General features: G+C 38.4%; 1 protein-coding gene across 1 annotated transcript; it reads right to left on the reverse strand.

Annotated features, from left to right (window-relative positions):
• Positions 1-2,397: 2,397 nt before the first annotated feature.
• LOC122647741 (DNA replication complex GINS protein PSF3-like) lies at positions 2,398-12,864 on the reverse strand. The gene is made up of 7 exons (XM_043841074.1): positions 12,791-12,864; positions 5,743-5,936; positions 5,327-5,398; positions 5,146-5,246; positions 4,606-4,698; positions 2,807-2,946; positions 2,398-2,703 (listed from the first exon to the last, which is right to left on the reverse strand). Exons 2-7 carry the CDS (start codon positions 5,785-5,787, stop codon positions 2,594-2,596), a joined length of 561 nt encoding a protein of 186 aa, XP_043697009.1. The 5' UTR covers positions 5,788-5,936; positions 12,791-12,864; the 3' UTR covers positions 2,398-2,593.
• Between the last annotated feature and the right edge of the window lie 1,471 nt (positions 12,865-14,335).

Here is a 14,335-nt window from a genome sequence, read left to right on the forward strand (position 1 = left end):
CGATCTCAACCCCCCTCTGAACTGAAAAAACTGTCAAACCTATCAGCTCTCCTCTGCCTTTTTTCCAAAAGTAGAAAAACCTAATCTCTGGGCTCTTCGGAGGACGTCCGATAAGAAGAAAAAGAAGAAGATGGTGAACTGGTTAATAAGAAAACTCAGGATTCCGCGCGGGATGGTGGGAGCGGGAGTTTATTACTTATTACTCACTGATTATTAAGTTTTCCTTTCCTTCGTTTTATTTGTCCATTTGTATTCCTGGTATGCCTTATTGGTTTCATAAATTACTTTTTAAGGTACAGTTTATTTTCCACATGTTTTCACTATTTTGTGCTTCATAAAGCATTAGCCTTTTTCCCCCTTTATTTTTTATTTTTTTTTTGCAAATTCTCCTTTTATTTCAAAATCCACTTTGAACCAGTGGGAGGTTGAAAATTCCATCTTACCTTTGGTGAAATGAAGAATGATTATGGGAGAAAAAACGCTAACCGGTGCTATGTGTGGACGTGTACCAACGCCCAGACACAGCTTGGCGCAAAAAGACCGCCACACACCCCTAGAAAGGTTGAAAGGTCCAAGGGTGCGGTGGTCTTTTTGCACCAAGTTGTGTTTAGGCGCAAGTACACATCCACATATAGCACCGGTTAGCGTTGCTTTTCCCAATTATTATTTAGGAAAAAGAAGGGTCGCCTTGACACACAAGAATGGCAAAATGACTGCCCCCATCCTTCCTCCTATGAAATGAAAAATCTCACCCCTGTTGGATGCTCTCGCACACATTCTCATTGGCCTTTGTTGCTGGTGCATGGCCACACAGCCTGACAGTGATTTTCTTTTGTTTTAAAGGTTCAAAAAAAAAAAAAAAAGAATCACAATCTCTTGAATTGGTTAGGGATCGATCACCATTTATCGAGGCTTTCATTCAAAGCTTATAACACATCTCCATCTGACCTTCCAATACCAGGTGGGTGTCTAATTCTATACACTAGAATTGGCCAAAATATACCTTAACCCTAGAAATTTAGTATGCAATGACTAAAATCGAGATCGGCCTCTCTATTTAATGTTATGACAAAGTTTGTTAATCTTTCTTCTTTTTTCAATTTTTTAAATTTTAAATAAGGAAAAGAATCTTTGCCAAACGGAATGCAACCTACACCCAAACATAAGACCATGTGAAATGACTATCCTACCCCTTGAAATGAAAAATCCTACTCCTATTGATACCCATGCGCACAATTTCATTGACCACCATTTTTGTAGGGGCCACACAGCCTGGCAGCGATCTTCTGCCCTATAACTATGAGTACACATAGAAGATCAAAGCTTAATTGTAACACCACATTTCAATATTCTCCTCAAGTCTCCCTGATGTTTGGTGACACAATCTCAATTCCATGATCACCTTAGTTCTTCTGTCATTAACTACTCGTTTACCTTCCTTCCCTTTGCCCCCATAGAATCAGTATATAAGGGGCGAGTACATAATGTCCCCAATGCAACCTCCATGGTGATGCTTTGAGGTCTAGGAATACTGTCATAACAGCTCCTTTCAGTCCCTATCAACCATGTTAATGAGGTCAGAGATTCATTTACACTGATTAGAGAGAGTGGTTAATTTAACATTATACAATCCAAAATATAGGGTAATCACCTGCAAGATATAGAAAACTTGTCATTCAAAGGTAAGAAACTAACAACACAAGGGGGAGGAGCCTTTATCCAATTCTCCTCCAGGGTAAAGAAGTTGCATTGGCAGAATGAACAAATTCTTGAAACAAAGTGAATTACAATGGTAACCCTTGTATAGGGTCCTGAGCAAGGTTCACATAAATGCAACCAACAAGAAGACCAACCTCAGCCAATTAGGATTGTGATTCAGCCACAAACGACCGGATTCAGCCTGAACCCTAAAACCCTTTCTAGATTAGCCATTTTGGATCAGCAGGATTTAGGATCAGGCTCATCCACCTACTTACCACAAGGCAGGGTTACTAGCAATTCCAAATGTTGGATAAGGACAACAAATTCTTTAATTCAACTAAAATCCCCTAAAATCTAAAGCCTCATATATTAAGTCTAATAAGTTGATCTTAATCATCTAACAGTTTGCAAGGTAATTCAATTATTTCTTGCCTAGTGTTTTATCCAGTTAGGAACCTCTTCCACTACGAATGATCCGATTGCTAAAAATGCTCTGGGTGATAAAAATATCTGATTTTCTACCCAATCCTTACTATAAACCATAATTATTTTATGAGACAGCACTTAATTCAATTAAAATGATCAAAATATCACAAGCTATAAGTTAATAATAAAAAGATCACTAAAGCAGGAAAAATAACCCACTCAATAACTAGGGGGGGAGGTAAGTGAGGAAACAAAAAAGATAAAACAGATAACCAAATGAGCACCATCAAGTTTGTATTAGTATTATTATTGTTTTCCATTGCTACATTCTTACACTGGATGAGACAAATGAATGCTGTAAGGCAACTTGATAAATTAATTAATGCCACCTCAAATATTAAAATTCCTGTCTCACCACTTTTTGTTGGCAAAGGGATTGAGATAGAATGGCAGCCAGAGCTTGCATCTAATTAGCAGGTTTCCTTTTTATTCCAAGAATGGATGCCCTTTTAAATCTGGGCCCACCTGTCCGCCATTTCTTAAACGCTGCCATTGAAGATCGGGCTGCTTCATACACTGCAAAAGGCACAACAATGATTTCAATGGTTCACTAATAATTCATTGTGAAGAGAAAAAGAAAAAGAAAAAGAAGAAACAATCAAACATGTTGAAATCTCACAATGAGTTTCTTCTTTTGTAAGAAGAGTCAAAAACTTGGGAGCTACCGCAAATGCTGCACTGTGAGCCTTGCTCAAAACTTCCTTATACCTACTGGAGAATGTATACAAGAGGAAGGACCCAATGGTTCGATCACCAACCCTAACCATTACAAAAGAATTTCTTCAGAATCAGCCCTTCACTTGCAGCAATACTATCATAGGAAATATTGAATTGAACAATGAAGTAATTATTTGAATTAATCTCAACTCAACTATGCCTTATTCCAACTGAAAAGGGTCAACCACATGAATCCTGTTTCACCACTCAACTCTATTCAGGGTAAAGTTTAAATTAGCCTATGAAAAAGAAATAACTTGAGGGAGAGTGAACTATTCAGGCATGCCATAGGACAAAGCACTATCCACAAACATGCATTTAGTAATTCCAGTCTCCAGCCAAAATGCTCATAAAATAATGCATGTCCAGAAGATTTAGAGATGTGAAAACAGAAGTCATGCTCATGTACAATCAAAGCAAAAAAACTATATTCCTCATCTGGCATCACCTTTTTATGTACTTAAGAGAGACTCAATGGTCAAGAGGCAACTTTTCTGAATAGTAAAGCACTTGTTTGACCAACTGTTCAACACCCATCAACCCTTCCATAATACGAGAAAAAGAAGAAAAAATATCCTTCCTAAAGCATGCCTTTAAAGTATGTACCTTCAAAGTAAACTAATTAAATGAAAGTTGATATCCTTAATCAACCTAAAATACCAGAATCCACACCATAACCCACATTAAGAGGAAATTTAGAACAAAACAATGCAACGATGCTGATGTCTTTTTATGAATCAATTAATCCAATTAGTGACTGAGGTTATGTACAGTGAGTGTGATGTGTTTTGAAATGTGCTCCAGCTTCTCTCTCCTCCCCTCCCCCCCCCCAATTGTGGTTTATTCTTTCCCTCTTCTCTCTCCAATTCCCTCTCTATCAAATCCCCTTCATTATCCTCTGTTCAGACTCAATATTCCATTGTTGCAGCAAAGACCGCCAGACCATCTCTTACAATTAACAATATAGTTCTTCTTTTCGATCACTTCTATCCATTCTCTTCTATTTGCGTTTTCCTTATTCTCTACTCCAGCCCTGATGAGAACATATCCTTCTCCCTCTGTTTCTGATATGCTCTTTCTATTCCTTCAGATCTGATATCTAATCTAATCTGAATATCTTCCTTTTGTTTCTGTTGTAAGCCCTATTCTAATGCTTGAAAGCTAACAGAACTCACATCTGTCTAATTGCATTGATCAGGAGGGCCAAGAAAATTGTCCAACTCCCATCAAAAGCACATGTTTCAGTTGGTCAGAGCATCCAGTTGACCAGCATCTTGGATTAATTTTATGATTTATTTGACATTAAATGGCATCCTGGTTGGTTTTCTACAGGTTTTTTTTTTTTTTTTTTGGATACCTCACTATAGTAATACGCATGATTTTTTTCTCATAAAACCAAAAAGAACAAAGGCAACACTAAAAAGAAAGGAGCTAGGTATAATCCACATTACATTTAAAACCAAAAATGGAATGTCTGAATTCTCTATGCATAAATACAAAGGGCATTGGATGCCATTGGTCTACCATGAATGTGATTACAAATGCCTTGCAGTGAACAACAAAATGATAATGGCACAAGTGGAATTACTCCCAGAGTGAAAAAGGGGGACATAAGTCTTTTCTCTCAAGACAAATATATTTCAGTACATCTTTAACAACTCAAAATATGCACATGAGAAATTCTGAGGGAAGGGAACTTACAGGGGTGCAATCTTGCACCCTAATTCATAGAAGTAAGGGCACCTATTCCTGAGATCAACACATGCAGCATCTGCCTGGACTTCCTTCCTTGTTCTGGCGGTTACAAAAACAAATTACTGATAGACAATATAAAATCCAATTCATTTTCTTTCCAGAAAAGCATGCATTAGTGCTGGGAAAACCTGTTCTAGATATCTAAACAAAATATAGTTGCAAGGGAGTAGGACCCAACCAATTTATAGGCACCACCTTAGGAAATACTATAGGACTAAAATTGAACTAAATAGGGTTATAACAGTTGACTTTATTCTTTTGTATGCTTGGAAGATTAAGATGCAGAGCCAGAAGAAAAAAATATTTACATTTTAATGGCTAGGAGGGCAGAATTAGGTCATCAAACAGCCGGTCCCAGCAGGTCAGAGTAGTGCAATGTTAACAATGCAGGTAGGAAACGATGTTTCTTCTTGCCATCCAGCACTGATGCAAGTAATATGTATTTCTTTTACATCAAAATTCAATTAGAGGAACTATAAGTCTTACTTTTGATTGAAACAAGCAAGCACATTCATAGCAACTGCCTGTCTAAGGTGCAACTCTTGGGCTAGCCAAAAAGGTAGCTCTACCTTTGAACCTTGTTCAACCTGTCTAGGACAAACAAGCAAACCATTAGAACACAATTAACAATTCATTTGCACAAGTTCAAGCTTTCCAAAGGACATACATTGTTAGTTTCTGCACTAGGATCGAGGAGTCCAATTCCATTAGCAGCCACTTGGAAAACAACTGAGATGATCTGCGAGCAAGTGCAAGTTAAAGTGGGGAATCAGAAATAGGGTTGTAAATGGATTGGATTCCGCTTAGATAGTGCTATATCCGCATCCACATCCGATTAGCTATCGGACAGATTCGGATAGTGCTAAACGAATACGGACACGGATACGGATCGAATATTTTATCCGTTTACATGTAAATATCAGCATCCCTTTAGCTTTCGGATGGATTCGGATAGTGCTAAATGGATATGGACACAGATACGAAAACAAATTTCAGCTATTCATTTACACCCCTAATCAGAAATAGGGAAAATTCTGAGGGTATCTTATAACAAAATCCGCATGAAAATGCATAGGCAATAACCTCCTCCTCCATGATAATGTCGTCAATGTTATAATAATGAGCCATTATTAAACAAAAGCAGACAATTACTCTTGCTTGTTCCTTTTGTTTAGCTAAGTAAACCTATCAAAGCATAACTGAAACATCTATCTTCTCCAAACTGTGGAAACCTGTAAAACAAATAGAACTCCAATTTCTTTCTTGCACAAGCATGCCTGCATAGGATAATCAAGGGTCACATTAGAAGTTGTATAGCCGTAAAATTCTCACAAACAGATAAGATATTATAATTGGTGGCTAAATTTAAATTTTACTTACACTGAGAGAGCTATTAAATAAGTGAGCCCCCCCCTCCCCTGTAGACACCAAATTTTGTCACCCTCAGAAACTCTCCGGACAAATGACTGTCTGGGAGGTTATGAAAGACCGTTTTACCCCTGTGGTGATTTGGATGCCTGGGCCTTTAATCCTTATACCCACAACACCTCCCCACCCCCCCCCCCAAAAAAAACCCCCACACCTTATAAAGACCATAGACATTTATTGTATAACTTGACACAAATTTTAGAATGCTAGAGCTATGGAAGACTCTAACGTCCCAACAGAAGCCATTCCAAAGATGTTCTGAATGCATGGATGAAAAACATAAGGTCCAGAAAAGTGAGGCAAGCTTACTTCATGAAAAACTAAAACTAACTTTCAAGGTATACCAAACTGGAGCAGAACCCAACCCTCACTGCTAAAAACTACCACATAAAATTGTGTGAAGAAAAATAATGAAAAACAAATGATTACATGGTACAAATTGATGTTCTAATCCAAATTTAGCCCTAGAATCTGTCCTACTGTAGCTAAGGTCTATATTGTTCTCCTCTTTGGTCTCAGATATGCTCCGCATACTTGTGGATCAATTGTTCAAAGACAATATTGATCATTATAATTTCTCAAAGGGTGTAACTATCCAAGTAAGCAATATGAGCTAATTTATCATCTTATAAGAGGCACTCTTTACAGAGTTCAAATTTAGGGGGAAAAATGATTTTTTTTTTCTTTTGCATTGCGGAAGAGTTGCAACTGAGATCTTCCTGCACTAATAAGGGCCTCGGGTCATAGGTGAGGCTAGATCATAATATCACATGATTGGTGATCCCACAACATATTTTACCTAGTATAATAGCATCATTGTTGTATTTGAAATGAATTTAAGAGTCAAAGCACCTCCTTTATTTCATGGTTTTATCATACATGATGTCTCCCACAAGTTTGAATGTTTAATGCATGTTTTTTGTTGATGGAAGATAGGCAGTTGACCAGGCAGTCGACCAGTCATCATCCGGCTGAAGGCCAAACAAAGTTTCCCTAGAGCATTGTTTTGACCGTTGGGAGGAGACGGGTGACTAGCAACGGCTTTTTTTATGAAATATCAATTCGGGAGGCACATCTCTTAGACTCTGTTGGATAGGCATGTCCAAGAGGCACCTCTCTATAATTCGAGGACATCTAATGTAGTTCTAGCTTGGTAGATAATCCAACTAGGAGCTAGTAACCAGGATCTGCTATAAACTGGTACATTAGGTAGGAAAAAAATTGGGAGTTTGGTCAAATTAGGGTTAGGGTTTAGTGGAACCTAGGGTTGGATAGTAGGGTTAGGCTAAGTTGATGTAGGGGAGTCTATCAGTGAAGGTTACATTAAGTTTTAATGGGGAGAAAGTATGCTGGAATTGAATTGCAGCAATTTAGGGTTAGGTTTCAGGGTTTCTGGAAAGAGAATAATGATGGAATCTAGGGTTTAGGGTTGTTTGTTGAGGCTATAACCAAGATCGAGTTTCCCACTAGGTGTGACTATGTGAGGGAGATTCGGTCCAAGTTTGGGTGGATTTGATGGTCTAATGTAAAATTATGGTGAAATCATAGAATTAGAAAGTAGAAGAATGAGAATAGAAACTTACGGTTTCAGACAAATAAGTCACCAATTGAATATCAGATCTGGAATGAGAAAAGAAGATAATGCTAAGTAACCCTCTTGAATGGGATAAACTTGCTATTAGATCTGTTGTTGATGTTCTTGAACCAACAGAGAATTAATAATTACTAGCCCACCAGAATCGAGTGAACATTACCCGTGAACACTACTTTGAAGAAGAATGGAGAAGAGATAGAATTGGAAAGCGGGATAGGGGGACGGCTCTCTCAGCCTCTTATCCTCTCACTAGGATGCCAATTACACAACAAATTCTTATTCCTTCAATCATGGGGGCTCTCAAGAGGTCTTACATATCTATAGCATCATGGTTGAATAGAAAAACAGACTTAAACTAGGACTCCCAACAAAAATAGAAACTAGGATTCCCAACTAGGATTACAACTCCAAATAGAACTCAAATAAAAGACTAAATAAACACGAGTAGGTTTTACATGAAGATTTTGCTCAGCATGATACGTATAGGAGGTGCCGCTATAGTTGGTGGCGAAATTGCGTTGGGAAAAAACTTCTAAACCTAATCCCACGATTTAGTACTGGTGTAGGGGAATCCCTATACCTACACTACTGCTGGTGTAGAGAAGAATCCCTACACTTGTGGCTGGTTTAGACAACAGATCTACATCAACATCCATGCCTTTTAAGATTGACTTCACAAGTACTCTCTTTCTCTCTCTCTCTCTCCCTCACTATAACGTAAGGATAGGTCACAAGGAATACTCTAACATTAGGTCATTACCATAGTTATCAAGGCAGGAAGGCAACCATGGCGTTTTAGAGGGTCAAAAATCAAGGCGACATCGCCATGGCGGCAAGGCACCCGCCTAGGCGTCCAAGGCGACCAAGGAGCTTGGGCTACGTCTTGATAACTATGGTCATTACTAAGGAGTAAGGACTGTAACAGCCTATTCGCAAGTCTCAACACAGGTTGATAGAGGTACTCAATCACAGAAACAATGGCAGAATGAAATCCACTGTCAGTTGAACAGAAAAGGTTTAAAAACTCGTGAACACACCAGGTTCCCAAAATAGCAAGTAGCCAACTCGGATGGGAAGATCCTTCCAGTGAAGGCTGGACACCTTGGGTGGATGAACACTTCAAATTTCCAGCCAAAGTTAATGGCTGGAATATGATTTATGACAGGAATTCAGAAATAATAAGAGCCAGAAATAGAAACATGTAGTACCAAAGAAATATCCGGCCATTGCATGTCTTCAAAACTACAGTCGAAGGTAGGGTAGTACTAGGGAAGTAGCATACCACAAGAAGGGAAACTACTGACTGAATGTAAAGGAAAACACCATGGAAGTTGCTGCAATAAATACCTAGGACAGAGAAGGTGCCTCAGGTCTGGACTTGCCTCCAATCTTGAGTATTGAATGGGAATGATGGCACCAGTAAAAGGTTATAATAGCACTGCTGAACCACCCTTAGATGGTCTCAATACTCTCTAATGAAACTCAGTAACAATGAACCAAAATAGAAACAAAAGAGAAGATGGTAGAGAAGAAAAGTGGAATAAGAAGAATACGTAGATATCTCACCTATCCTAGGGAAGGTATCCCACCTATGTCCACAAGGGCATATCAAATCATGGGAACTGCATTGGCCTCACCTTTTATTAATAATTAACAAAACGATTACAAAAAAATAGTAGCTCCCTATGGCTATTGGAGAGTTACCAAAATAATGTTGCATTACAAAATAGGACCTCTAAAATAGTAACTGAAAACTAATTAATGTCTAGTAACTAAAATAGAAACTAAATAAAAATCCTAACATTGTCATTAACTCCTAAATAGAAACTAAATAAACAGTAATCGAATCTCTTCATAATCTTCGCCTTGCATAGCTGATTTGACAGCTCCATATCAGTTGGAAAATATTCCATGCAAGGACTACTCTAAGGACCAAACAAAAAGAGCATCCCAGTGTAAGAGGCTCCCGCTACTGCAGGGTATGGGAGGGTCTGCTTAAAGGACCAAGCAATGGGCTGAAAACTTGGCCCATTGAGTGGACCAAAAGCTAGATGGTTGGACTACCTTGATGGGCTGGTCTGGATTTTGTTTTGGACTTTTTCCTCTCTATGCTTTGATCTACATCAACTCTCCCCCACTTAAAAAAAACTCGACCTCGAGTTTTAGATATTCAATAATCACCTTGGTGTGATGAAAATCAAGCTTCAATCCATAACAGAACTCCGACAATTATTGAAAATGAGAAATGTAATCTTCTAGACGAGGAATCCACTCTTCATAAAACTTTAGTGGGATGATAAACTCTACATGTTCCTCTTCTAAATCATAGGTGTAGGCAAGTGTCGTGACCACAAAGCCCTAATTAACTTTGGGAAATTGCTCATCAAAGACTTGAGATACATACTCCATCTCTTAAAAGACTTTCAACATGCTGGCTGAAGATTTCTTGTGGAGTGTTCTCAACTACTACATCATCTATCACCGTTTCAGTTGTGTCTACTTTGATGTATTTGACATAGACCTCTTCGGTAGGACCATTTAATTGTTGCTCTTCCATCTTCGAAACTAAAAATACCACGGTAGCATCCCTTGGGGGTGGAGGGCAGAGGTGACCAAACTTGGCTTCAAACTTTTGCTCAACAACGGTCATGCGATCTAACAAATGTTCCAACTCCCTAAGAACATAATCATGAACCTCTTGGTTCTCGGCCATGTCAGAGATACTTAATCCAAAGTATAGGTTGTAGCTGAGGGTTGGATCTGGAGATCTTTGAACTCGAAGTTGCTGAGGTTGAAATCCAGATCAGTAGAGCCGTAGGTGGTCTTCTTGAGGCCCCAACTAGAATCGATGGAGAAGCCAATAGAACAATATTCTAATGATCAACAACAGCTAAGGAACAGTAAATAGAAACGAGGGTATCAATTGAGGGAATAGGAGAAGAAGATGGGGGAATAGAAGAAGGGATAGGATAGTGGTTCGAGTCTCTCACTCTCACCTAGGCGTCTCACCTCAAGACCTCTCACATCTCACCTCAAGACCTCTCACTTCACTGTTTCACACAGCCATTAGCAAAAGCTATAAATTCAATCTTCATTAAATCGTGGGACGGGCTTCAATGGTCCATTAAATATATAATGAAAGTTGCTAAAACCAACAAGGAAACAAAACAAATTAGAAAGTCTCTTACAAAGCAATGAGACTTATACAAAATGCTAACTAAGATCTTAGCTATTAAACATAATATAAGGTAATAAATAAATAAAATCTAAGCTAATAGTAACCCCCACGATCTGGTTTTGAGTGAACTAGTAACACCCAACCCATGGTTGGTTGGCCCAAAGGCCCATCGAACCAAGGCTCCCATTGAATGTGAGGGGAGTGTGGTTCCTAAGGTTTTTGCAGCTATACTTCTAACCCAAGAACCTGTCTACATCACACTATCTCCTACTCTCCTTTTAGTTTTGTTCATTCCTTGAAACTATTTTACAAGGTTAGAAGTCTATTCTCTTGATTTGTTCAGCACAACTCTTAGAGTCCCGACGTGGCCCAATAATTGATTCCAGCATTTACTGGAAGGCCCTAGAGGGGCTATTCCATCTTGGAGATCAATTTGCAAAGGCCTAGTTTGCACCATAGGAGGTGTCTACGATCTTAAGGAGAGTGACCGGTGGCACGACTCAGCCCCACTGTTACTTTCTCATGTTTTCAGATTTGTGATGCCATGTATGTTTACTGTCATCCACAGTGGTTGTCTACAGTACACATAAGTCTATTGCTCCCTTTACTTATAGATCTTTAGATTATAATTTCCAACAATCCTACAACCGTATACCCATGTTATAGTGTTGAGAGTATCCATAAGCACCTTTGTTACAATGCTTATTAACATAATCTATATTGCCAACTGATGTTATAAATTCTACCAAAATTTACCATGCGAGGTATAATCTTGAATACATGCAAGCAGTTACCATTATCAGACAAAAAATTTAACCAAGGTTCTATCTCTCTACAGAACATAGTAATTCCCCTTTTGCTTCACAATAATAAGAGCTGCTCATTATCTCCATAACCCCATCCTACATTCCACTGAATGACGACTTACATATCCATCTTTATATTTTTTTTCTCTCCAAATTAACTCATCCGTTCCAATCAAACCTCCTCAAAACCAACAAAAATATTGACAAGGACTTAGGCTCCCTTTGGTTTGATTTCTATTTCCCAGTTTCTGCTACTTTTAGAAAGAGGTTTCAGAAACAATTGCCCAGAATGAAAAACCGGCCCTCTGATTGCTAGTGTTTAAAATAAGTTGTTGGATTGTTACAATATGCAGAATGCATGCTACTATTTTGCATTAAAATTGTTCCATAAACTGAAAGTTGCTCCAATAGCGAACCATACATTTTACATTACAAGCCCATGAACTCAGAAGTTCTCATTCCAACATAAACAAGAGACTCTACATCACAATCATTCCAATAATTTTCAAAATGGTTTCATGCCATTGACAAGATTCAAAATCCCAAATACCCTTTTATTAAACTATCTAGTCTCACACCACAACCGTCATAAGACCTGTTATAATCTACATCGAACCTAGCAGCCCTATACATATTCAGGACCCATTAATAAAAGAGCAAATAATTCACAAAGAATCCTCGCTTTCATTCTCGTTCATCAGTAGTTGGATACTGTATTCAGCTAAATTTTTTATGGGTAAGATTGTGAGAGAATGAAGCCATAACATAATAGCAGTATTGACTGCTATATGTCCCGAGAAAAAAAAAATTCTCTATTCCCCAACTTCATGACGCTTTTAACTTCCAGAGCGAACATGAGTAAATAAAGAGAGAGAGAGAGAGGAGATTGTCGGATTTACCTGAAATCGCTGGAGACCACCATCGATTTCGACGGTCTTAGGTCAGCAGAAGAGAAGATGATTCTCTATTGTGTGGTTAGTGTTACCATGTCGAAATTAGGCAAATTTTTAGTTTACGATAACAAACTAATAAAATGATGTTCCATACTTCTCTCTACTTCCCTCTCCAAATCAAATTATCAGAATAGAAGAGCAGGGGGAAAAGGAGGAAGAAGATTGAACAGACCTTTCTAATCGTGATTATCTAGAACTTCTAGCTTCAGCTGATCATTGCAATTGTCCTGTTACCTTCGAAACAATCTAAGAGAGAGAGACGAACAGTAAAGGAAATGATCCCGGATCCCTAATGGGGCTGTAGTTTTGAATCAGAAATGATAATCGGAGAGGTTTAAACGGCGCCAAACCCTTTCAAAAATAAAATCGATTTGGCGCCCTCACCGCCCTCTTGGACCCTGGTCTGTAAAGGCCCAACCACCAAGCTGTTGGGCTGGGATGGCACTAACCCAAGCTAGCCTACTCAAATTTCAACATTCTTGTACTAAACTGCTCCAATGTCACGGCACATTACATTCTTGACCTTTTCCATGCTTTGCAAAGGTCGGTTCTATCCAATGGAAAAATATTCTCTTTGTTTCGGACACAGTGGGGGCGAAATGATCATCCCACACCCTGAGATGCCAGCGGGATGCTCTCATTGGCTGCCACACGTGCGGCTCCTATGCTCTCCCATTATACAAATTTGGCTGGACCACCTGGTATCATAACTTTCACCAGAAACAAAAAAAAATCAGCAAATCATAACTAAAGCTAGCCTGCTTGTAGTAGAAGGAAACAGAGATTCAGACAAATGGCCATCAGTTTATTTAAAAACTCTTCCCTCAAGTTTTTGTTTTTTTTTCTTCATGATTGGGATAAACCCATTAATTATGCATTTCTCTTGTAAATTAAGATGTTTTCTAGTAACTAAGATATTATTCTTTCTATCATTTTCCAAATTATAAATCAAAATCTAGATTCCCAAATCATAAATTTCTCATTTTCAGATTTATACCCGAGAGATCGAACACTCCCATATCATGTGTATTTACAATCATTCATTTGTTTTCGACCAGTTTTAGAAAGAGTTGTGGTATCTTGTATAGCCCTCTTGGGAAGACATTTTTTGCTAGGTTGGATGGGGCTAAAATTTCTGGACATTAAAGTCACTACATATTTATTAAGTTCCAACTCCTATAAAGTTTACATGGTAGCAAAATAAAGTATTGCAAACTCCACGATCATAGAGAGGGTGCACGTGCCAATATAATTAAGGAAGAATATTTGATTAGCTTTTAGACCATTGCCCATATGCTCCATAGTTATAATTGTTACACATCACTTTTTTTATGTGACAAAGTAGGTGCACCCAACTCAATTTACATCCTAAGTTTAAATGTTTTGGTAGCTGCAGAATACATGTACTCAAAGAATGCTTTAAGGGAGAGATTTTTTGCATTTTGAAGTGGTTGGACCACACACACACACAGAGGATGCAAATCAAAGTTAAGCAAGTTTGGTATAGTTCGAAGAATATATGTGCGTACTTACCATCACCAATCTCTACAACATGGCCATGGAAACTTCTCCCAGACCTTTTGCAAATGTCCAAGGTTACCAAGAGCTTTAAGGATTTGATTTTTTGTGTATATGAGAATGCCAATATTGCTAACTTGACCAGAAAGCTGGCAACTCAAGCTTCGCTAACGAAGCAAAATTGTGTAAAGTATGGGGA

The sequence above is a fragment of the Telopea speciosissima genome, unplaced genomic scaffold (genome assembly GCF_018873765.1).
Source record: "Telopea speciosissima isolate NSW1024214 ecotype Mountain lineage unplaced genomic scaffold, Tspe_v1 Tspe_v1.0131, whole genome shotgun sequence".
Taxonomy (NCBI): Eukaryota; Viridiplantae; Streptophyta; class Magnoliopsida; order Proteales; family Proteaceae; genus Telopea; species Telopea speciosissima.